General features: G+C 40.6%; 1 protein-coding gene across 4 annotated transcripts in view; it reads left to right on the top strand.

The window, feature by feature from the left end:
- The first annotated feature begins 11,244 nt into the window (after positions 1-11,244).
- ZNF608 (zinc finger protein 608) overlaps positions 11,245-24,631 on the top strand; it is a 112,019-nt gene continuing 98,632 nt past the window's right edge. For 2 of the 4 annotated variants that reach the window (XM_019028432.4, XM_031011515.3), the window contains exons 1-2: positions 12,582-13,876; positions 14,899-15,987. In XM_019028432.4, the coding sequence (XP_018883977.2) occupies positions 15,082-15,987 (906 nt within the window). In that variant the 5' untranslated portion in view covers positions 12,582-13,876; positions 14,899-15,081. Of the gene's footprint in view, positions 11,537-12,581; positions 13,877-14,898; positions 15,988-24,631 lie in introns of those variants that run through there. The other 2 variants (XM_063706734.1, XM_055385911.2) reach the window with 2 other exon arrangements.

Here is a 24,631-nt window from a genome sequence, read left to right as displayed (position 1 = left end):
ATGTGGAACCATGGATAGAAACATTGCTTTCTTTTTACATTCTGTTCCTTTTTCTAATTACATATCATTTCTCTTACAGTGATAGTTAAATCTCATTATATTTAATGATTTATCCGTTTCCTGCTGTAACGGTTTTATCAGTGACTCCTTGTGTTATAATCTCATTATTTCACAAAATTATATCCTATTTGTTAAGAATAGTAACTGTTACCACGATTTTATCTTTTTCAATGCCCTTTTTAATGTCGATGTCTTAGACCTCTTTGTGAAAAGATTAAACATTTTTCTCTTCATTTAGTCTAATTCTGTTCAATTTTGCTTATATTATATAGCGTCTTTCACCGTATGCTGCTATTTTATTTAAAGAATTTAATTCTGGATAGGCATGGTGGCTCATCCTTGTAATTCCAGTGCTTTGGGAGGCCAAGGCAGGAGGATTGCTTAAGTCCAGGAGTTCAAGACCAGCCTTGTCAGCAAAGCAAGATCCCCATCTCTGCAAAAATGAAAATTAAAAAATTAGTCAGGTGTGGTGGCATGCACCTGTAGTCCCAGCTACTCAGGAGGCTGAGGCAGGAGAATTGCTTGAACTCAGGAGGCGGAGGTTGCAGTGAGCTGAGATTCCGCCATGGCACTCCAGCTTGGGTGAAAGAGCGAAACTCTGTCTCAAAAAAAAAAAAAAAGTTTGTGCAAGGAAGTTATAAACTGTTCAACTGAGTCTCCTAGACACATGTTGAAAATATAAATAGCGGCTAGGCTCGGTAGCTCACGCCTGTAATCCCAGTACTTTGGGAGGCTGAGATGGGTGGATCACTTGAGGTCAGGAGTTCATGACCAGCCTGGCCAACATGGTGAAACCTCTTCTCTACTAAAAATACAAAAATTAACCATGCGTAGCAGTGCATGCCTGTAATCCCAGCTACTTGGGATGCTGAGGCAGGAGAATCGCTTGAACCCAGGAGGCGGAGGTTGCAGTGAGCCGAGATAGCGCCATTGCACTCCGGCCTGGGTGACAGAGCCAGACTCCGTCTCAAGAAAAAAAGAAAATATAAATAGCACGTTACAGATTTTCAACGTATATGGCCTTGCAAGTAAATTCGACTCAAAACAACAAACAAAAACCTGTGTAAACAAAGGGTAGGCTACAGGTGTAATCTGCTGCTTGTTTGTATATACAGTAAAGTCATTTTACCCTGTTGGATTAATGCAAAAACTGTTCTAAAGCCAAGGGATACGTTGTGTTTCTAAATAGCTCCTTCCTTCTCCAAGGCACGGTAGCTTTTTGTTTGTTTGTTTGTTTGTTTGAGACAGGGTCTTGCTCTTTTGCCCAGATTGGAGTACAGTGGCATAGCTCACCGTAATGAGCCTTGAACTCCTGGGCTCAAGTGATCCTCCTGCCTCAGTCTCTCAAGTAGCTGGGACTACAGGCATGTGTCACCACATTCACCTAATTTTTGAAATTTTTTGTAGAGACACGGTCTTGTTATATTGCCCAGTCTGGTCTCGAACTCCTGGCCTCAAGCAATCCTCTCGCCTTGGCTCCCCAAAGTGTTGGGATTATAGGAATGAGCCTTTCAACTGGCCCTAGTTTTTAACACAGAAATTTTCAAAAGTGTGTGTGTGTATGTAAGCGCATGTATTACATAAAGAGTATTATGATCCCAGCGGGGCACGGTGGCTCACGCCTGTAATGCCAGCACTTTGGGAGGCCGAGGCGGGCGGATCACGAGGTCAGGAGATTAAGACCATCCTGGCCAACACTGTGAAACCCCATCTCTACTAAAAAATACAAAAAAAAAAAAAAAAAAAAAGCTGGGCGTGGTTGCCGGTGCCTGTAGTCCCAGCTACTCAGGAGGCTGAGGCAGGAGAATGACGTGAACTCGGGAGGCAGAGCTTACAATGAGCCGAGATCGTACCTCTGCACTCCAGCCTGGGCAACAGAGCAAGACTCTGTTCCAAAAAAAAAAAAAAAAAAGAATATTATGATCCCAATCAACAAACCACCAGTCCCAATAATGGCCAGCTTTATGTCATTTTTTAACCTCACTCTGCCACCTATTGTGGTAAGACTTTTCCTTGGTTCAGCTAACAACAGGGTCCTTTTCTGTCCCATGGCCATGAAAATTTAGGCTCCCAGATGGTTTGAAGGGTGAGTGAAGCAGGGTTTTATTGGGTGAAAAGGAAGAAAAGGGGGAAACAAGGACTCTGGCAGATAGAGTGCTGCTCACCAGCAGCTTGGATCCCAGGTTCCACACAGGAAAAGGTGGGGCAAGGTTCCTCCCTGCTGCAAATGTCCTGAACTTCACGTTGGTGAGGCTCCACCTCATTGGGCAGGTTGGTTGGAGTTTCTCCAGGGACCCCCTCCCACCTGGCTGCCTCACTATTATGGGAATATTTCTTAAATGTTAAAAATTTTTCTCAGATCCAAAGATGTGACCAAAAACTTTTTTTTTCAATTAAGTGATAAGAAGAAAATTGATTTTTAAAAAATATCCTGAGTATAAGGACCAGAAGTGATACAATTTCTCGCAGAATTTGCGTGTATCTGATCAAATGTGCCGTATCTTCAGTTTGGCATAGAGTTGTTCTATGTTGGAAAAAAGTTAGCACATTGCTTGTTAACTGCATTTCTTTCAGGAAAAGAAGCCCTTGGTCACCTGTTAATGTTCCTGCGCTCAACAAAAAGAATGGCAATGTTGTCTGGAGTTTTGTTCTTTTATAATAGTCCTGGTGCAGTGGTTAAGCATACAGGCTTCCTATATTAAATCTTGGTTGGACCAAGATTTGGCTGGAAAATTTAGACAAATTACATGATTTCTGTGCCTCAGTTTCCTCATTCTGATGCTAATACTACTTATCTCACTTGCCTGCTATGAAGATTAAATAAATTAATACATATAAATAATTAAGAAGACTTTTTGGAACATAGTAAATCACACATGTATTTCCTACTATTATTCACTTGAATTACAAACCTATTTCAGGCCGGGCGTGGTGGCTCATGCTTATAATCCCAGCATTTTGGGAGGCCGAGGCAAGAGGATCCCTTGAGCCCAGCAGTTTGAGACCAGCCTGGGCAACATAGGAGATACCCTTCTTTACAAATATATAGAAACTAGCTGGCTGTGGTGGTGCATGCCTATGGTCCCAGCTACTCAGGAGGCTGAGGTAGGAGGACTGCTTGAGCCCAGGAGGTTGAGGCTGCAGTGAGCTTCGATCATGCCTCTGCAATCCAGCCTGGGTGACAGAGTGAGATTCTGTCTCCAAAAATACAAAACAAAACAAAACAAAACAAAACAAAACAAAAAAACCCCGACAACAACAACAACAACAAGCTTGAAAGAGTTGTGCATCCTTAATACACTATAGGAGTGTTAACTTCCTTTTTTTTTTTTTTTTTTTTTTTTTGAGACAGAGTCTCGCTTTGTTGTTCAGACTGGAGTTCTGGAGTGCCGTGGCTTGATCTTGGCTCACTGCAACCTCTGCCTCCCAGGTCCAAGTGATTCCCCTGCCTCAGCCTCTTGAGTAGCTGGGATTACAGGCAGCTGCCATAATGCCCGGCGAATTTTTGTATTTTTAGTAGAGACGGGGTTTCACCGTGTTGGCCAGGCTGGTCTCGAACTCCTAACCCCAAGCGATCCACCTGCCTCGGCCTCCCAAACTGCTGGGATTACAGGCGTACGCCACAGCACCCGGTCAAGAGTGTTAATGTTTAAAACATCTTTTAAAATTACAAATAAAAGGCAATGTTTTAATTATGAAAAAATACATTGTCTCCTTTACCTGAAAGATTACTTTTCAGTATTAAAGGTTTTTTAATTTAATGTTTTGAATTGTAAATATCTCAATAAAATTCTTTTTGGGAGACATTATCTTTAGAATTATAAAAATTAAAGCATATGTTTGTTCATTTAACTTTCATGGGACCCCTCTAAAATCCAAAGACACACCATTAAAACCCAAATAAACAGAAAACACTAAAATATGGTTAGAAAACATGTTCTCGTATATTCAACTCTATACTCTATAGGTGTTTGCAAGAAAATACAAGGTGCTTCCTTAAATGATTTTAAGAATCTTAAAAAAGAGGACAGAAGGACAGAAAGGAAAATAAAAATAAAATAAAAAATAAAATGATTAAAATATTCATAGTAGAAAAAGGCCCACAGAGCAGTCTGGCAGGCAATGCATGTGTTGAGCTGTAGAAACCTTAAACATCCTGGACCAGAAGTCAGCCAATCAGGGGGCTGAGAACCACATTTCCATAATGATGATTGGCTGGTGGACTGGAGGCTCCGCTGAGCTGTGAGGAAGGGGAGGAAAGGCTCTGCTGAGAAAATAGCAAAACAACTTTCTGGCTTTCTGTTGTTTATTGCATATTCTCCAAATGATTGTAGTGATTCATTCTTTAGGAAAGCTTGTTTTGAAAACAAAAGAGGCACAGTTGTTCACAACAAAAGTGATATTCAACAGCCAAAGGAGCCGAGTATAACGGAACTCTTTTATTCTTCTTTAAAACAAACTTTGGTCTCCTGATTTCATCTAACCAAATATGTTAAGACTTCCTAGGTGATGCATAAGGGTTGGATTTAAATATTAAAATTAGGCAGGGGTTACTGTTTCTGATAAGTATCACTGCTTTGTTCTGTCAGCTTTAGAAAATGTGCACAAATAGAATATATTTTTATAAAATGTGAAAAAAATCCTTAAATTCTAGCATCAAAAGTATATATTTACTGCTTTCACACTTGAGGGAATTATGCCACTCTCCAAAAAGAAACTTATTTAGGCATTTTATTTTCCTGCAGTCATATATGTGTGAAAGTTGGAGATACATGTATCAATGTGTTTGGTATTGCTCTCAATTTTTACACATATGTAAAAATTTACTGTCATGAAGTCATAAGGATTTAAAAAATGACAAAAGAAGAAGCAGAGAAATGGAGGCAAAGGAGAAAGATGGAGTGGAACGTAATGGCTGGATCCTGCTGCCTCTTGATCTTCCTGTGCTTGATCGTATTGCATTTTGTCGTAATTGTTTTGAATTCAAATAGAGCAGTGACAACATTTCACCTACAAGTTTTTAAATTTAGTTTTACAAACACTGTATCTACGGGCCATCTATCTGGAAATGAGAATAACTCTGTAATGCAGATTAAGCAGAAGTATTTTGCAGTCTCTCCCAGTGACTATTCCTTGGCTAGCTAACAGACCAGCCATTCAGAAGCAATTTTCTTCAGGCTGAAATTATGTGCTGACCTTAGCAGATCACTTCCCATAATAACCCTTCCCCCACCCAATGCTAAATACAATCTGTCTCCTACTCACTGTAATAACGTGCAAATGACTGTAATTTTACAGACAAGAAACAGCCCAAAGTGAAACGTGTCTAAACAGAGGTCGATTTGAAAAATCAGGGCTATTACCTAAATCTGTAAAATACATATTGTAATAAAACCAGCAACAGAAATCTCCAATAAGTAGTTCTTTTTTTTTTTTTTTTTTTTTATGTAGCTTGTGTTTTGATCTTCTTTATGCAGGCAGTCTTCGCTGGCATAAAAGAAAAATCCTTTTCCAGAAATGGTTTCATTACACGAGATGTAAATTGCCTTACTTTGCTAACTGATCCTCAGACCTTGCTTGGGCCCCCACTCAGATATAGCCGCACACACCACACCACAAAAGCCCGAGCCAAGCGGAGGTACAATTTCAGATACTTAACACTGACCTACATTGCACTTCTCTTAATGAGAGCAGTATACAAATGTTTTCCTTTAAAGATCACATTGTTTTGCCATATTTTGCTAGGTTCTCTAGAGCTGCAAGGCATAAAAAAGACAATTTGCTGCTTTTTTTTTTATTATTTTAAGATGGAGGATTAGAGACTATATGAGGAATTACATAAACATAGAGGGTTTATAAGTATATAAAGTTCTTCAACTTTATATTGCTTTACTAATTAAATGCATTGTAGTCTTAAATAAATTCACGTAATATTTGCTTTATATCATCGAAACTTGTTTCAGGTAAACTGTATTGTAAAGACATGTCAAGACAGTTATTATTTTCCTTCCCTTGGGTGGAGGGTCTTTTTGTCATACTCTAAGGAATTTAAACTGAAGATGAATTAATAGGCATAGAAGTATCTTGAAAAGTTAACATAGCAGAGTAATATGATGTGTGTAAATAATCGTATTTACAAAATGTATATTGGAAATGTCCCACAGTCTTTCATGGCAGGGAGAACACTGTTGATGTTTTTCTTCTCTGAGACCCTTCATGCTCCCCAAAAGGACCTGAAATGTTATGGTGTGCAGGGGCCCTTCTTTCCACGGTAGACAAGGCTCTTGGTGCTTTGTCTTGTTCCAGTGATATTTCAGGATAATGCAAAACGTCAAATGTTTGACCAAGAACAACACTGCTCGTCTCCTTTTGGCAACAGTTATCCAGAAATGGATATTTTTGGTTTTTTTAAAAGACAGGGTCCGGCTCTGTTGCCCAGGCTAGAGTGCAGTGGCGTGATTATGGCTCACTGCAGCCTCGACCTCCTGGGCTCAGGTGATCCTTTTGCCTCAGCCTCCTGAGTAGCTGGCATTATAGACCACCTTGCCTGACTACTTTTTTTGATTTTTATATAGAGACGGAGTCACCCTATGTTGCCCAGGCTGGTCTTGCACTTCTGGGCTCAAGGCATCTTCTCACCCCAGCCTCTAAAAGTGTTGAGATTACATGCATGAGTCACCACATCCAGCCTGGGAAATGGATATTGTTTAAAGTACTACCCAGAAACTTAAATTGGATTTAGCATGCAGGTGTGAAAAAGTAGAGACAGTGTTTTTTCTAGAGGACCTTTAGCAAGTCAGGATGTTACCTGTAGGGAAAAAAAGCAAAGACCTTCTTGTGTTTGTGTGGGTGTTTAATAAGTCATCAACTATATTCCCTAGAAACCAGGGCAGGACACCTGCCCACTGCCTTGAGGCCATCCTGTTGATAAGCAAACCCAGAGAGATAAGAATCTTTCTCCATAATCCTCTGGGATAGCCAGTAAGTTTCTCATTATGTCTAAATTAAGTTCCTTTTCCTATAAATTAACCCCATTTCCATGTAGGTTTCATTTTTTATAACTTTGTTTTCCACTTTTTCCCTTGATCCTGAGTAGATCTCAAGTGTCAATGTTGGCATAAATATAGAAAAGGTAGGCCTAGGAATAGACTCCCTTACAAATACACAAAAACTGGAGAAATATATTTAGACATGTTCTCATTCTGTTGCCCAGGCTGGAGTATAGCAGTATGATCATAGCTTACTGCAGCCTCCAACTTCTGGCCGTTAATGATCCTCCCACCTCAGCCTCCAGAGTAGCTAGGACATAGGCATGTGCCACCACGCCTGGCTAACTTTTTAAAAATTTGTTGTAGCCGAGCGCGGTGGCTCACACCTGTAATCCCAGCACTTTGGGTGGCTGAGGTGGGAGGATCATGAGGTCAGGAATTTGAGATCAGCCTGACCAACATGGTGAAACCCCGTCTCTACTAAAATACAAAAATTAGCCAAGCGTGGTGGCGCACACCTGTAATCTCATGTACTCAGGAGGCTGAAGCAGAAGAATCCCTTGAACCCACGAGGTGGAGGTTGTAGTGAGCTGAGATGGCGCCACAGCATTCCAGCCTGGGCGACAGAGTGAGACTGACTCAAAAAGAAAAAAAAAAGGAAAAAAAAAATTTATAGAGACAGGGTCTCGCTATGCTGAGCAGGCTGGTCTTGAATTCCTGGTTTCAAGCGATCCTCCAGCCTCAGCCTCCCAAAGTGCTGGGATTACAAGCATGAGTCACTGGGCCTAGCCCAAGAAATAATCTTTGATCTTTAATAATATACCCTAAATCAGAGGAAATAGGCACCAAAGAAAGATCACCATGTTTTCCTGTGTTTCTGCTAGAAGCCCCTGGCCTCCTCAGCATTGAGATTATCTGTCTTTAAAAAAGGAGGAAAGGGACCTTTTGATGACCTTAACAATGATGTAGTACAAGCAGGGGCAGAGTTGATCTTGAGATCCAAGGAGCGGGTAGTGGAGGTTGTTGGAGGGGGATGATACTGTTTTTTTGTTTGTTTGTTTGTTTGTTTGTTTGTTTGTTTGTTTTTGAGATGGAGTTTTGCTCTTGTTGCCCAGGCTGCAGTTCAATGGTGGGATCTCAGCTTGCTGCAACCTCTGCCTCCTAGGTTCAAGCGATTCTCCTGCCTCAGCCTCCCGAGTAGCTGGGATTACAGGCATGCACCACCACGCCTGGCTAATTTTGTATTTTTAGTAGAGATGGCGGTTTCTCCATGTTGGTCAGGCAAGTCTCAAACTCCCGACCTCAGGTGATCCGCCCACGTTGGCCTCCCAAAGAGCTGGATGATACTTTTTAAATGCCCCTTTTACACTATCCTCATGCTCCTTCCACCCCTCTGTTCCAAATACTCATTTCCAGACATCTCCTCCTTTCTACCACATCTCTGAGTAGACACTAAGGTGTAAAATTACATAGTGCTTATATTATACAGTAGTGTATTGATATTATGAAGTATATGCATGTGGATATTAGAATGGTGACAAATAGGTTCCTAGTTACCTTGATGAGGGATTAAGATAACATTTTCATCTCTATAAATACAGAAAACTTCCCAATTTTGTGAGAGGAGTAGCTCTGATTTTCAAAACTGGTAGTTAATTGTCTTAGTTTCAGTCATCAATTAGCTGATGGTCCTCTGATGCCTTTTGATTGACCCCTTTGTCAAACAAAACAAAACAAAACAAACACAAGAAAAGCCAGTCTGACAACACTGGTTTATTCAAAAGTCTCCTGGAAGAACCTGGGAGGAAGGAGGTGGGGGTGGGGTGTAAATGGAGTGTGGAGATGTTGGAATGGAAGGAAATACTTTAATTTATCAAAATGGTTTGGGTTAAATATGTGGTCGAGTCGGGCCTAAGCCTTCATCTTGGGCCAGTAGGGTTTCTCAGAAAGGTTTAAGGTTTGGGTTTAAGTGTTGAAGCTAGGGTTAGATTAGATTATTTGATTATTACAAACCCTAAACTTTGGTTTTAGTTAGACTTCATCTGTGCTGCAGACGCTGTAATTTGTTTTGTATTGGAGGAACTCCAATCTTCTCCAGCTTCACTAGGTCTCATTTTTAAATGTCCCATTCTTTTAAGAACTACCTATGTATTATTTCCAAACTAATATAACATATGGGGTAGGCATGGGCTTCCAAAGGCTGAGATGTAGATGACACCCCAGGGACACAGGAAGTGCCCAAGAGTGATCTGATCCTTTGAGAAATCACTCTTTTAGAAGAAGAAAAGTTAAAAAACAGTATGGTGCTGTATTCTTATCAATGGGGCATACACAAATGTAAAATCTGTATATTCAAAAATATAAAACAAATCTCAAAGCTAAAATGGAGGCTAGGTAGATATCAGATCCCTAATTTGCCCATTTTATTTGTTAAAGTACAGCTTTGATTTGAATACAAATTGACTCAGGGAGAGCTAAGGACTAGTACAGATTGCATTCCTCTGGTTTATATGCCCCAATAAAGGGTGGAAACTGCTGTTTATTACTATTCGCAGCCTCAAATCTAGTTCATTTATGGTAGTGAAACAGCTAATTGGCAATTTTTTTATGGACTAAATATATTGAAAGCTCAAACATGAGTCAATAGCCATTATTTAAAATATGTGACATAAATATTTTTATTAATCCACAAAGTCATCACTGAATATTTACATCAGAAGCTGTCTTCTGCTAGCACTCATTCACTTTACAAGTCCATATGACTCAGTTAAGACACAACCTTAAATTGCAATTGTCACGTGGAAATTACAATCCCGGTAGTACTGGATCTTTAAAACTTGGGATCATGATGCTTTCAGTTTACAGTAACCTTTGACTTTCAAATGTCCATATTGTAGCTTCTAAAAACAATGAAGGTAACAATAAAAAATTAAAAATTAAACGTACTCTAAAGGCTTAATATATGTAAATACATTAGCTTAAATATGTTAGCTGTTATAGTAAAATGCTAAACTTGTTATTTCATATTAACCTCTCTTATCCTATGAGCTGAGTCTCATTAACTTGGTTGCTGGCATTTGTCCTACAATAAATTCTAAAATATTTCTGTGTTTGTGGATTGTAGATGTAGCATTCAGAGGATTCATGATGCCCCCTTCCCCACCAGTAGGGTTAAAGATATGGGGGAAGAGGAATTCTGACCATTCCACAGTTTAAATATGTGTACTGGGACTGTTTAACAGTTAATCTTCCTAGTACATTTAACTTTCATAAGTCGATTTTTTAAAAGATGAGGCTGGCCCGAGGTGTTACTATGGTTAGCTGGGGCCTTATTTCAATATTAAGTTTTTCTTTTTTAGAGTCACATAACACCAGGTGGAAAAGATTTGTTACTAATTCCAGGGAAGAACCATTCACATAGTGTTGGTTAAATGGTCGCCTGCGTTCACACTTCAGTGCCTGTAGACCAGAGCCCTGGAAACAAAAGGGTTACTTGTTTCCCCACCATCGCCTTTACCCGCAGATCGATTTTTCTTATTTAATCAGCGAGTAAAAAAGAGAGACACAGGGAAGAAAAAAAAAAAAAAAATTGCAGGAAGGGCAAAGTGGTGGGGGGAGGGTTGAAAGCCAGAAGCTGAAACATAGAAAATCCGTCTTGGGAGTTGGGCTGCGAAGTCCCTGGAACAAGGAAGGGAAGCCGGCAAAATGCTCGCAGTCATTTCCACACAGCCAGCCTCCCTTTTCTCCTCGCTACGCGCTAGCGGCTCGTTTGGCTTCTCTTTGCCACCGAGCGATCACATACATTATTTCCCCCAAGATAACACAATCAAACTTGTATTTACCGACATCCTCTCCTCGCAGCCTGTTTGAGATTTGTTTTAATAAATAAGTGTTTTATGTGAATGATGTAGTAATTGAAACGGGCGCACCATTTTTTTCCCTTCTTACTGCGGGAGGTTCCTCAACCCCAATCTGGTTGGAAAATAAAACGCTTTGTCTCCACAACCACCCCCCACAGCACCCCCACCCGCTCTCAGTGTGTGTTTTATACGTGTGTATATCTCAACCCCCTACAGTAGCCAAGAGAAAGCAGCTAGCCAATGAGAGAGCCCAGTTTCATAAAAGCTGCTCTCTGATTGGCCCGATGCGAAAGGGCACTGGGAACAAAGAAAAGTCCCTTTCAGGTATAGAGGCTGAGAGCTTCTTTTGCTCCACTCCCCCTGTGTGTGTGTTGTGTTTCAGTCCTGATTTAGTGTTGCAGAACAAGCTTGTTGTGTGTGTGCACCAGGGGGATTTTTGTTTTGCTTTTTTTAAATTTTAATTTTTGCTTTTACAAAAAATACACAGGACGGTCTGTGACATTTGATGGTCCATCTTCTTTAATAATAAATTTGTTGAAGAGATTATAATTTCCAAAATAAAGCGGCTGCAACCAAACACATTCAATGCAGTTAGAAGGAAAAGGTCAACTCGATCCAATACAGACCGTAAGTACGGTTGCGTGGTGTGTCTCTATATAGCACTTAGCGGGGACTTCATGCAGGGGAATGTGCGAGTTTTATGCATAGAAATGAGGAACTAGTTACAGGGTTTGGCTTTTGCATTTAGAACAACAACCCAAGAAGGGTGAATTTTATTCAGTGGAGGGTGAAGCATTTGTAACTTCACACAAATTAAGCTTGACTGGGCACTCGGGGTAACTTAGAGGAAATCAGCTTTTGGGCTCTAACCCAAAGGAGAATAAAAGTGACACAGTTACATATCCTGGTCTGCAGTGTCAATTCTCTAGCTCACCTTACTCCCTCCCTCTTCTGTCCTAGCTGGGCAGACCCCCCTCCCAAAGCGATCCAGGAAAATGGGGGCAAGGGCAGAACGAGCCGATTTCTGTCTCCTGTCAGATCCCAGTGCCCGATAATTTAATATTAAACAAGCGAATAGTCACTCATTACATGTAATGGTTATAATTACCATTCGCCATCTCCTTAAAAAAGCAAGCAACAAAAATACCATTAAGAGAAAAAATAAAAGCCCCACCCAACCCAAACAAACCCACAAATAGTAACAATGGTGTATTTATTACAGGACCAGGCTGGGGAGCAAGCAAAAGGTTTTTCTTTGTTTAATACATGAAGTGGGGGTCCCTAAAATCCAAGTAGCTCGGAGATACCCTTCTCCCTCCCCCAGGCGTCCCCGTCCCTGACCCCTTGGGAAAGCCGACAAATTGGAGATAAGTTGAGGAAAGGTTTATAAAGTGTTTCTTTAAAACATCTGCTTTGCTCTTGTGCTCATTACATTTCACTCCTTCCGAACTTCGGAGATCCTAGATCTCCGAGAAATGTTTCACATTCATAACTTGTAGCTTCGCCCACTGCGGGGGGGCGGGGGGAGGAGGTTGGGGGAGTGTGTGCAGGGGGAGGGGAGAGACTTCCAGCTTTTTTTTTTTTTTAAAGACCAGATCAGTATTTTCTTGATACGCTTGTCACCATTTTTGTTCTCACGACAACCAATTGAGCCCTTGATCCTCACGTGATGTGAAAGGCTTGCACTGTAACAAAATCGCTCCTTTTAGATGGTTGGTTGTTACTAACTCGCCCATCCCCCTCTCCCAGCCCCGACATTTCCAGCAAAGCGGCTCTCCACTTCCAATCCATCAACAATTCATTACTGCTTTTAGCTTCCAAACGCCAGCTAATTAAAAATACTAAGCCAAGCTCCGGGGCCATCTGACTAAACACAGGAGGGGGTGGGCGAAGGGAGGAGGAGGAGAGAAAAAATAAATAACAGGGAGACACACCGTTTGCTGCGAGTATAAGAGGGAAAAACTCCCGAAAAAGGTCGCCTTAAAAAAAAAAAAAAGAAAACAAAAACCTTTTTTTGACTCTAATTATCGAATTACCACATGACTGACTGACCTGAGCGACAGAGGATTCCACTCCCCTCGGGAGCTATACTAGGAACTCAGTTCCTTTTTCTTAAAACAACATAAGACAGGAAAACATCACATCCTTTAGGTTTCGAAGACTGAGCCCATTTTAAACGCCGTTATTTTCCCCACCCCACCGCCCCACGCCCCCCGCCCCGAGCGAATGCTGTTATAACTGGTTTATCATCTCACTGAATCATCTGCTCCCTCCTCCTCCACACCTTTCTTTTTCTCCTCTTGCCCAGTTTCTCATCCCACCCTTTCTTCCTCCTCCTCCTCCTCCCTCTACTCCCCCCCCGGTTTTCTCTTAAGTTAGTTCAAGAAATCAAATCTGTCAGGACGGGCGGAAAAATGCCACTTCCCGACTAACAGGCGGAATCCAGCCCAGATTTTCAGTCCTTTCTTCTTATTCTTTCTTCCCTTTCACTAATTTATCCCGATGTTAGCACATTCTGTCTCGTTACTAGCGGACGCCTGTAGGTTTGCTACATGGGATCATTACTGATCACGGTGACTCTGAAGTCTGGAACTGAAGGCGGAATGAGAAGTTGGGAAAACTTTTTTCTCTAAACTCTCTGTTTTTTAAAAAACTATTATTCTCGATGCTTGTTAAGAGGAAAAAAAAACCTTTGGTGCTTCTGTTGTGAATGTGAAACATTATTTTCCAGCTGTACAGTGACACATTTTTTTTAAGGAGAAAAGGACTGATTCGTTTGCCAAAAGGGGGGTGGGGAGGTGGAATAATGTTATCGAGTGATTATTCTGGCTGAGATGTGTTATTTGGTTTCTTCCTTCTTGATCATTTGGTGTTTAAGTAAAATGAGGCACAGGCTTGTTTGCCGAGTGGAGTGGGAAAGGCATTTTGATTTGCTGGCCTAATTAAAAAATGATAAAGGATTAAAAGGTAAGCAATGTCTGTGTGTGTGTATGTGTGTGTGTATGTATATTTATTTATTTTTTTCTTGACAATCAACTGTTAAAAAGGGGCTGATCCCTTTAAAAACCGTTTTAACTGCTCTTTGTCAAACACACTCATTTGCGGTCATTGAGGCCACCTTGGCGCAGATCACTTAAAGTGTATGTCTTAATCAGTTTTCTGTACAGTCAGTAGCACCATATTTAAGAGAGTGAGCAATTCTCTGACCTAGGAATACGGTAGAATTGTTTAAATGTATTTTTTTCTCAAAAGGCAGGTATTTAACTTTTTATATAACACTGTCTTTTCTAGAGAGAAATGCTCTTAAAAGACATGCATATTTCAAAAAAGAAATTGTATAAGCTGTTGGGGAAAAGAGGATAGGAGGGAGGTATGTGTGTGTGTTGGGGGCAGTTATTGGTTGTTTTTTCTGTTCCTTACTAGGAACAAAAACCAGATTGCCCAGACAATTTGTAAAAAGAAGTACTGAAACCTAAAATTAGAAATAAGGAAAATTTAGCAACATTCTATTCTGAAAACTAGCCTCAGAACTTCCAGGGTCTGGTCTTCTAAATTGCAAGATCTAGGACATGTTTAGGGATGTTTAAAGCTGTGCTCTTCCTTCTTGTCTGAGTGTTCGGGCTGTGTTTCTGGGGTTGAGATATCACATGTGCCAGACTGAAATCCTAAACTTCAAAAAAGAACACAAAAACCTTTCTGGACTTGAATCAGATCCTTAAGATAATTTAATGCTTTTAAAAAGGTGATTATCCTTGTGTTGTTGATAAAGGGATTTTCTTTTTAGCTACCGTAAGGTGCTTACTGTCATAGGTTTATTTCTCGGGTTTGGTTATTTTCCTTTAAACCTGATATTGTACTGTGAGGACAATACATGAGCCACCTTACTCTCCATCCTTCCCTGTCCCCTTTACTGATGCCCCAATACTAATCGTTTTTTATTCTGGTAACACCCAGACAAGAAATATTCGACTTTTCCCCCCCCTTCACAGGAAAAGGTGGACCTGGACTGAGGGTGTAAAATCCCTGGACACATTCGTGGGGCAGGAAAAAGAAGAGGAAGATTAGAAGATTTTTTTTTTCTTTGAGAGAAAGCCCAGCGGAGATAAACGAATGTCCCCTCATCTCCAAAGAAAAGTTCATCGGATTTTTATTCTAGAGAGCTCATCTTCAGGATGTCAGTGAACATTTCTACTGCAGGAAAAGGTGTGGATCCAAATACAGTTGATACTTATGACAGTGGCGATGATTGGGAAATCGGGGTTGGAAATTTAATAATTGATTTGGACGCTGATTTGGAGAAGGACAGACAGAAATTTGAGATGAATAATTCCACCACCACCACTAGTAGCAGCAACTCCAAGGATTGTGGAGGTCCGGCCTCCAGTGGGGCTGGTGCTACCGCAGCCTTAGCTGATGGCCTAAAATTTGCTTCTGTTCAGGCCTCTGCTCCCCAGGGGAATTCACACAAAGAGACCAGCAAATCAAAAGTGAAAAGGAGTAAAACTTCTAAGGATGCTAATAAATCTCTGCCTTCTGCTGCCTTGTATGGGATTCCCGAGATCAGCAGCACTGGCAAGAGGCAGGAAGTCCAAGGGCGCCCTGGAGAGGCAACTGGCATGAATTCAGCGCTGGGTCAAAGTGTGAGCAGCGGCGGCAGCGGCAACCCAAACAGCAATAGTACCAGCACCAGCACCTCTGCCGCCACCGCGGGGGCAGGCTCCTGTGGGAAAAGCAAAGAGGAGAAGCCAGGTAAAAGCCAGAGCAGCCGAGGCGCCAAGCGGGATAAGGATGCGGGGAAATCCAGGAAGGACAAGCACGACCTGCTTCAGGGCCACCAGAATGGCAGTGGCAGCCAGGCCCCTTCCGGGGGGCACCTCTATGGCTTTGGGGCCAAGAGCAATGGAGGTGGCGCGAGCCCCTTCCACTGCGGGGGCACTGGGAGTGGCAGCGTCGCCGCTGCAGGGGAAGTTAGCAAAAGTGCCCCGGATTCAGGGCTCATGGGAAACTCTGTGTTGGTAAAGAAGGAAGAGGAGGAGGAGGAGAGCCACAGGCGAATCAAGAAACTGAAAACTGAGAAGGTAGGATAAAGTCGCCTTCCTAGATGTCCTACTCTCCTCTGTGTGCATTTGTGTGGGTGTGTGGGGGTGTGCCTCTGTGTGCCTTACACTTTATGCTTTCTGGTTCTTTGTGAGATTTCTATGATATGCATCCTTTATATTAAAATTTGATATGGGGGAGCCTACTTGGGTGCAGTGTTTGGCTCTTGCTTCTGCTGTCCTTGCTGCTGCTGCTGCTGCTGCTGCTTGTGATGCTAGTGTTTGGGTTCCCAGGTGGGAGGGCCTGAGTGTTCTAAGTACCTTTTGCCCTGTAGATCGGTTCCTCACTAGTCAGCAGGTTGCCGTGTGCTTTTAATAGAAAACCTGCTCATGCACCCTCTTGACTCTTGTCCTGCTTTCTTCCTTAAGGGGAACAGTTTTCTATTTTAATTTATTCATCCTAGTATTGCTGGTAATGTGTCCTTAGGTGCAAGGTTCAAGTTCCCTCCCTGGAGAGGAATGTCGAGGATTCTAATTTACATTCTACAGACCTCATCCCCCCCTTTTTTTTTCTTACTGTCTCCAAAATAGTACTGTGAAAGGATATCCTTGAATGAGTTCTTGTTATTGGTCCTGAATGAAACCCCAAGCTTGATGTGTTGGGTCATTGGTTTCATAACTGCAGAAAAACTCGATGGTTTTGGTGGCTGTTAGCGCTCTACCCCTGTTCCCTTACCCAGTTCTTAGCTAGAGATTTAAGAGTGTTATCACTTGGATACCTAGCTTGACTGGGGAGCTGGACGGCTGCTAAGAAGAATAAAACAGACTTGCTGGACTGATACTCGTGAAATGTGAAAATGTAGCCAAAGGGGATGTAGACGGTTGAGTGAATTGGAATACAGAATTATGTGCCGCATTTAAACGGTGTGGATGGCTGATTTAGACCATTTGGACCCTTCTCTCCTTCTTTGTACACGTCTATAGTTAGACACTGCCTTGGAAGAACTGCCTGCCCCGACACCCACACCATGTTTTGCTGCTTAGTCATAGACCACATTGACTAATGTTTGGGAACAGAAGGTGTTCTGTCCACTAGGCAGGTTGGGAAGGAGTTAGGGGGGTGTGTGTGATATTTCTATGAAATTAATCTTCATATTAATCCTACAGGTTGTGCCTTGCAGAAGCCAGATTTCTGTCATGTGGGTTGTGGCATGGTTGTTGGGGAAACATCCTTATTAAATAATTTTGATTTTTTTTTTGCTATAGTTGGCGATTGGGATTGTAAGTGGTGATAATATGTCTTTGGAGAATTATTTCTGTGTAAAATGGTTCACTGCTACTTAAACTTTTATATTCTTGTTTTTGTGTTCAGGATTTAAGTTGGAGTATAGGAGTAAAGTTTTGATTTTTAAAAGTTGATAGAGGCACATTAAGGTGTAGATAATGCCAAATTTGCAAAATGCCTCCAAACGCTTATAAATTCATATCCTCTTGGTCAGGTACATTGATGAATATAAATGAATTTTTTAAAATTCCGGGTTTTGATTCTTATATTTAAATGTGTAGTTTCACATTATTTCTGCTAAAAGGTGTTCTGAAATCTTCTTATTACTTAGTACAGTAGGGCATTTACTTTTGTTGCCAATAGTCTTCAAATTGCAGTTCTAATCTGCTTTAACTATCTAGATGAATTGCCCTAATCCAGTGCTCACAATGGCTGTGGTTAAGGAGTCAGAGCCATTTGATTGGATTCACTGGCTGCTTGGAATGTGGGAGGTACTGCCCTTTTGCATTCCCCTTAGCCTTTTAATCTTCCAGCCAAATGTTCACATTCAACAATTTTGTTTAGCTGGCAATCGGAACATTTCAGTATCTAAAAGGCTGCTGTCATGGCAACTGAGATTAGAGCGTGGTGTCGTTTCTCCAGTTTTTGTGTGTTCTTTTCACTTTCCAGTCACAGAGGAAACTGGGTGAAGAATGGAAGAGTTAAATTATTCATATACATGCAACTCATCTTCAGTTAGAGCAGTATAAATGTGATAAATATGAATTACATAAATGAAGAGCAAACAAGTCATGGTGGATCTGGGGTGGGGGAGGGAAGAAAGCACATTGCAATTTAGATTCACTTCTGATCCTATACCAGAGGAAGCTGTGCCACCAATCTTAGCCACTGGAGTTGGCACAGGGGCCCCTCAAAGGCTTGGATCCAGGGGCTTGGATCCTGTAGTGTTGGCCATTCTCTGTCAAGTTGGGCGTTGGCTCAGGATCTCAAACATTATTCCTTAAGGCTTTCCTCCCCACCCCCACTTCACCCTGAGAATGACTTCTCTTAAGAATGCTTTCATCCTTGGCACACAGAAATGGCACTCCCTTGCATGAATGCCACCCAGGAAAGTAACTCTAATTCCACTAACTAGTGGTTGCATCAAATTAGGCATCAATTTAGAAAATGCTTCCTACTGATGTGAGAATACCTATTTAGAAAGTAAAGATTTAGTAGGACCAGAAGCTTCACCTGAAAAAATATTTCAACACTGAGGTTTTTTGACATTTTATACAGTGTTTTAATTTCCTTCAGCCTGGCTTGATTATCTGAGTTTGTGAAGAGTAAGTGCCTGGAGAGTGAAGATTATTAATTTTCAGCAATCAGATGTGGCTCGTGAGGGGCCACATGTGAAAACCAAAGGGGAGTGTATGTGTGTGTGCATTTTTTTTTTTTTTTTCTGGTTGGAAGGTTCACAGGAGATTCATAAGACTTGCTGTCACCGGTTAATTTTCATAGCATGCATGCTTAAATGTCTATTTTTGGTCTGTTTATTCTGTTTCTTCACTACACAAAGTCATGTAAAACATGATAAATTGGACCTTATGAAACCTAATTAAATCAGTGAGTGTTCTACTCCTTTATGTGGAAACCACAAGTATGTTGTAAAAGTCGCCACTCCCTTAATACGTGAACAAAATCAAAACATGCCATAATTCTAAGATGTTTGAGCTATATTCCTGTAGCCCATTTTGTGGTTAAGCCACCAGTGACATGTCTGAATAAGTAGATTTGATGGGTTGGCTTTTGGTTGTTAAAACCTGCCTCTCCACCTTCCCCTCCTTTCTTGTGAGGCATAATAGCCTTGTATTGAAGCTCTTCTTTATGTATCCTCCTAGCCGTCTTACAGTTTTGACTTATCAGATAGGGAGGCATTCAGCTGGGCTTTATAAATAAACAGTTTATATGTAAGGTTGATGGGTTTATTTGATTTCTGGAAAATTCAAAAATATATACAAAAACTCAAAAATCCTAAAAGTGGCTGATACTTAAACAGAAGTGAAAGGCACAAGAGGTCATATAGTTGCGTCTCAATACCTATTCAAGGAAGAGAATTATTTCTGTAATATCATATTGCTTTCATTAAGATGGCCCTGGTCATAAAGGTGGTGTCTACAAATGGACCTGTCCATAAAGGATATCATTCATTTTATTTTATTCTTTTGTAGAGGCCTTTTTATACTTCACCAGGGAATTCTGGCACATTTTCTAAGTGAGTGTGAGCAGTTTAATAACATATTTTGATTAATGAGTTTTGTAGACATTATGCTTTTTTTTTTTTCAAATATAGTGTCCCATATGAATTCTGCCTAGAGTGTAGTGTATCTACTGTGAAATAGAAGGGCAGAGGGGTCACTTGCTATAATTAAAGAACAGAGTCCATTGTTGTCGGACAGCAAACTGTTTTGAAAGCTACATAAGAGATTTAGCTGTTAAAAATGTTGGTAACTAAGGGTGGTGTCCAATCAGCATTGATCCAGCTCCTTACTTTTCTGTAGGCCTCCTCACAGGGTGACAGGGCTTTTTGAGGGAGGGGGCTGCCCTTTCCCCAAGAACACATGGAACTTAGGTATTTGTGTAATCAGACCCATCGCTGAATTCTGACTTTGGTGTGTGAAATCCGTTTGCTTTGCTGGAGAGAGAAGGAATATGCATAACTGATCAAGATTGTCCTATAGGAGATAAATAATGTTTTGCAACTTTTAATAACTTTGCAAATAGTCTGTAAAAAACGGTGGGGGGAGGGATTGATAGTCCAAATGTCATGAGGTTAAGAATGCTCTTCAAGTGAAATTGCTTGGCTGCAAGATGGTTTTAATTAGACTGTTATAAAGACTTATTTTTCCTAAGCAGCATTTTATAGTTAGTAAATGAAATGTATGCCGAAAGTGCTAAGCAGAAATCTCCCTAACCACAGAGGTGTTCAATAACCAGATTCAAACAACATGGAAAGTACCATCTGTTCTTCGTTTTCAGCATGAAAAAGAGGGATTGAATGGCTGCGATTTGCTCCAATTTCGACGGTGTCTGTGTGTGCGCGTGTATTTTTTTTTAATTTAAAAAAGTTCACCTGGTACTTCATAGAAACTTGAAATTGCAGTAATATGAGCAACACTGTGAAAACACATGTTCCTGCATTTATTTTAACCAGTTCCACTTTTATTTAAAAGATTTCCAGAAGCCCCACCATTGAACATTTTATAATGGTTATACAGTTCCTGCAGGCAATCACAATGAGCGGTCAGCTTTTCCAAAGATCTGACTATTTAGTCAGTACTTGAATTATTCTGTCAATTTTCCCCCTGGAGGCAAGGAGGGGAAAAGGCTCTCACGCCAACTCTGGTCAGCGTTTATCAGTTAATCTAATTGTGTGTGATATTGCTGTGGACTGGTGTTTACTATACACAGACCTTGCTCTTGTTCAGAGCTGTAATCTAGGATTGTTGATAATGAGGAAAATATCCTTTTAAGGAAGGGTAACTTTTGAGTCCTTGACTTTTAGACACTAAGAATCTTGGTTCTGGGTTTAGTTAGAGCCCTGGGTAAAACATTATCCGGCCTTTGTTTGAGGTCTTTTATTGAAGCTAATGACTGGGCTTGTGCCTCCCTGAGATAAATGACATTATCTCTGAGTGGCCTGACAGGAAACAGACATGTTAATGGTGAAGCCGCGGGGAGGATCTGCTTGGGTTCTGACAAAAGAGTCGAGAAAGGGACCCCTGGTTGTGGTCATTAACACATAATGCATTCTTGCTCTTCCTAAGAGGCCCTTGATAATTGGAAAGCTATTTTAGCCACAAGCACTTAAATCATAAATCTACTACTCCTAGTTCTTTGCATTCTTAAAAGTAGCAAAGTAATGTGTTTTTTGTTAACAAGTGTGTGATCTGGTTTTTTAACGTGGTGGCAGCTCTAGGCTGCCTGGGTAATGACGTGTGGGAGAGCTGCACGTTGAATTGTTTTTATCAGTTGAGATCCTTCTTTGTCTTTCAGCATTGCTCAGCCACCCCTCTACTTTAATAAAGTGAAAAGTGGGTACAGAGCTGAAAATAAATCATTTTTATGCTTGAAGATGTCTTGTGGGAGGGGGATAAAATCTGTTTCATAAGATATTGCGCAGTGATTTGAATGTGATGAAACCTGACTTGGAGTGTATGTTTTTAAAAGTCATGAGTATAATTGAGTTTCAATGCAGTTTAAACTCTCTGCTTCTTGAAGGAAGATAATTGCCACGTTGAACACACTCTAGAGGTGTAGAAGAGGTGGCAGGATCATGTTATTCTATTCTTTAATATTAAGCACTGGAAGTTTTTCATAGTAATTACTGCAGCACAACATAGTTTTGATTGCCAGCACTCTGAACTTGCCAGCAATCTGAACATCAAGGGTTTTGCTTGAATACAAAACAGTTTATTCCTAAATTACTTGTATTACATTCCTGTGTTATATGGAAGTCAGAACTAAGGAAATACTGGGCTATCCTTGTTAGCAACATCTTAGGGAAAATAACCCTTCTTCACTAGGATTCTTGTTGATAAATGATCATAATACTCTCCTAATGTAGTCACTGAAGATTAAAGGGATGGAGAACAGGTGAGCTCCCTGCCTCAGTGATCACTTAGATTGTCATTAGAGAGTAAGTAATATGTGTATGATATTGGTGCCCTGTAACTGGTATTTCATAGGTGTGTGTATATAAATGTTGTAACTGCATATACAGATGTTGGATTGGGAGTATTTAGTTAGTATGGGCTTTATTCTTTAAAAAATGTTCACTGTTGGTTTTACGTTCCACTCTGTTGCAGAATATATGGACCTCTCCCTCTGTGTCTAATTCTTTCTCCCAACTGCAGTTTCACTAGTGACTACTTGCTCCCTGTCACAAGTTCTTTTTAATTTAAGCTCAAGGTTTTGGCAGTGGGAACAAAGCCTTTGCAACTGAATGAAAGGTTGTTAAACTATTCATAGTTGATTGACCAGCAGTTAGGCTGTTTGTAATGTTATTTTGAGAGCTCAAAGGATATGCAACCTCTTGCATATCCAAAGTGAGACTTTGCTCCTAAAGCTGAATTTTGCATATTTGCTACATTTTTCTTAGAAATACCTTTGGGAATGTAGTAGAAAAGATGATGGGTTTTGCCTTAAGAACTGAAATGATCACAAAGCAAATACTTATATTTTGCTAGGTCTGTGGGTCTTGAACCACAGGGATCCCATCTGGTATTCAGAAGGCTTTTCCCCCAGTGAAACTAAATGAAAACTTAAAGGTATATATTGTAATTGTAATAGAGAACTCAAAGGAAAAGGTGTTTCAGTTAGGAACAAATAGGTTTGAAATGATGAACAAATACTTCTGTGGATTTTTCAAAGCCACTTACTCTTCTTTCTCATCTCCACCCCCGACCTAGTTTGATTATTATTCACTGTGACTATTCCAACCCAACTACTGAGCTTTCTGCCTCCTGGGAATCCTCATTGTCAGCTAGCACCTTAAGAAAAATGTGCCTACAGGGACATTTAGGCATATTCCAATAATGCCACATGAGTGTAGCTTTTACAGTTTAAAAAGCAAGTAAAAATATATTGATTATATTTTGTGTTGTACATAATGATTTCAGAAAGCAGATATTTAGGTTGTGGAATTGGCTTATTATGCTAACCAGAGAGCAGATGGCATGGTGCCACAGACGTATAATTTTACTTAAAGGGACTTTTAAGGTTTTGATGTGTTTTCTTTTCCTCTTATTTCCCTGATGGCTTCTTTTTATTGAAGGGTAACTTAAGGAGACCTGGTAGCAATTTTACTGCCTTCCCCTGACAGTTTGAAATAATAGCTTGGTCTTTGGTTGCACTGATCTTCTACCAGTCAACTCGATTCTGGTTTTTGTCATGTGGCAGAGAATTTTTAAAAAAAGTGTTAGTAGTATGTTTTAAGAAGTGGACTCTTTTATATGCCTCAATTAGCAACAGACGACAAAGTTCCAATTGGTCACACTTTCATAAACTCCTGGAAGTCACTGTTTGTCCTTTTGATTAAAGAAAACTCCTGGTTTAGTTTCTTAGGGAAAGCACATCTGGCCCTCTGGCCGCTTTTGGTACACCTTTTTGTCCTTCGCATTAGTCACTGAAGGTTCAAAGGTTGTGTCTAAGTTGTTCCTAGTTAGGTTAGAAAATTTTCCCCATGCTGGAGGAAATGTACTTTTTTTTTTTTTAAACTACACTCATCATGTGTTTGGATTCAGCTGGCATAAAAGTACCTTTTGTTTTTGTACCTAGATTTTACAGTTTTATCCATTATTCACCTCAAACATCATCAGGATGAGTTGGAAAGCATCTTCTAACTTTTTTTTCCAAAGCGTGCATAGCCAGACCAGATTACTTCTGGATTTCCTGTCACTTCCTTGGCTGATTTTATGGATGGCTCATGTTAAAAACAACAAAAATGTTTGAACTGGAAGGGTTGAAGCCTTGGGTTTTCATTCTTCATGGAGAACTGTTTATTTGTGTGTGGTTCACCACAGTACATGGATAATGCTATCAAATCTGTGCTTTATTATAGGCTTATGACTAGCACAGCCGCACTTTAGTTATGTGTTCCCGTGCTTTAGTTATTTGCCAATTCTTTTGTGATGGAAATGAAATTAGAGCTGAATCTTTGCAACGAAGGGGAAAATAGGCACAACAAATAGAAACTATCCCTTGAGCCAGTTAAGAAGTAAGCAGTGGTGATTAAACATGTTTTTTTTTTTTTCAAAATAAGTGAAACACAGAGGAAACTACTTCCTTTTAGCTTTTCTGTGAAGATGTGTGGAAGATGAGCTCCACATTTTGAGAAGTGGAGGCTGCAGCTAGATTTTATCCCCTTGTATCGTTTGACATCTTCAGTAATTGAAAAGCGATTCGTATTCCCAAATTTTTAAACTTCTCTAAAGGTGTAATTTGAGTTAAGTCATATTGTTTGTTTCTGCCCCCAAAAGGGAGCAACATGATGTTAAAACAGAGCAATTGAGCCTCTCCGCATCCAACTCCATTTGGTCAATTGTCTCCATTTACATTCCCTGCCCAAATCTTTCACCAGCCTTTCCCATGATGCCGCAGCAGATGCCAGACACTGAAGTAGAAAGGGAGCAGCTGTTTCCAAACATTACTCCATTGCTGTATTATCCTCCACAATCTGCTTTCTTTTGCTCTCCCCTTCCCCCATTCTTAAAATAAAGAAGCCTTCTCTCCCTTTGACTTTTGCATCCTCCAGTTTATCAGTGTTCAGGTTTTCTATCTTATCAGTCGCACTGGTTTCTTCAGCAGGTCCCTTTATTGTTTTCGCCATGGGAGCAGATGGAGGGCCCTGGGCTCCTGGGG

The sequence above is a fragment of the Gorilla gorilla genome, chromosome 4, assembly GCF_029281585.2.
Source record: "Gorilla gorilla gorilla isolate KB3781 chromosome 4, NHGRI_mGorGor1-v2.1_pri, whole genome shotgun sequence".
Classification (NCBI taxonomy): domain Eukaryota; kingdom Metazoa; phylum Chordata; class Mammalia; order Primates; family Hominidae; genus Gorilla; species Gorilla gorilla.
Note: the sequence above shows the minus strand (reverse complement) of the source record. Positions and strands in the feature narration are given on the sequence as shown.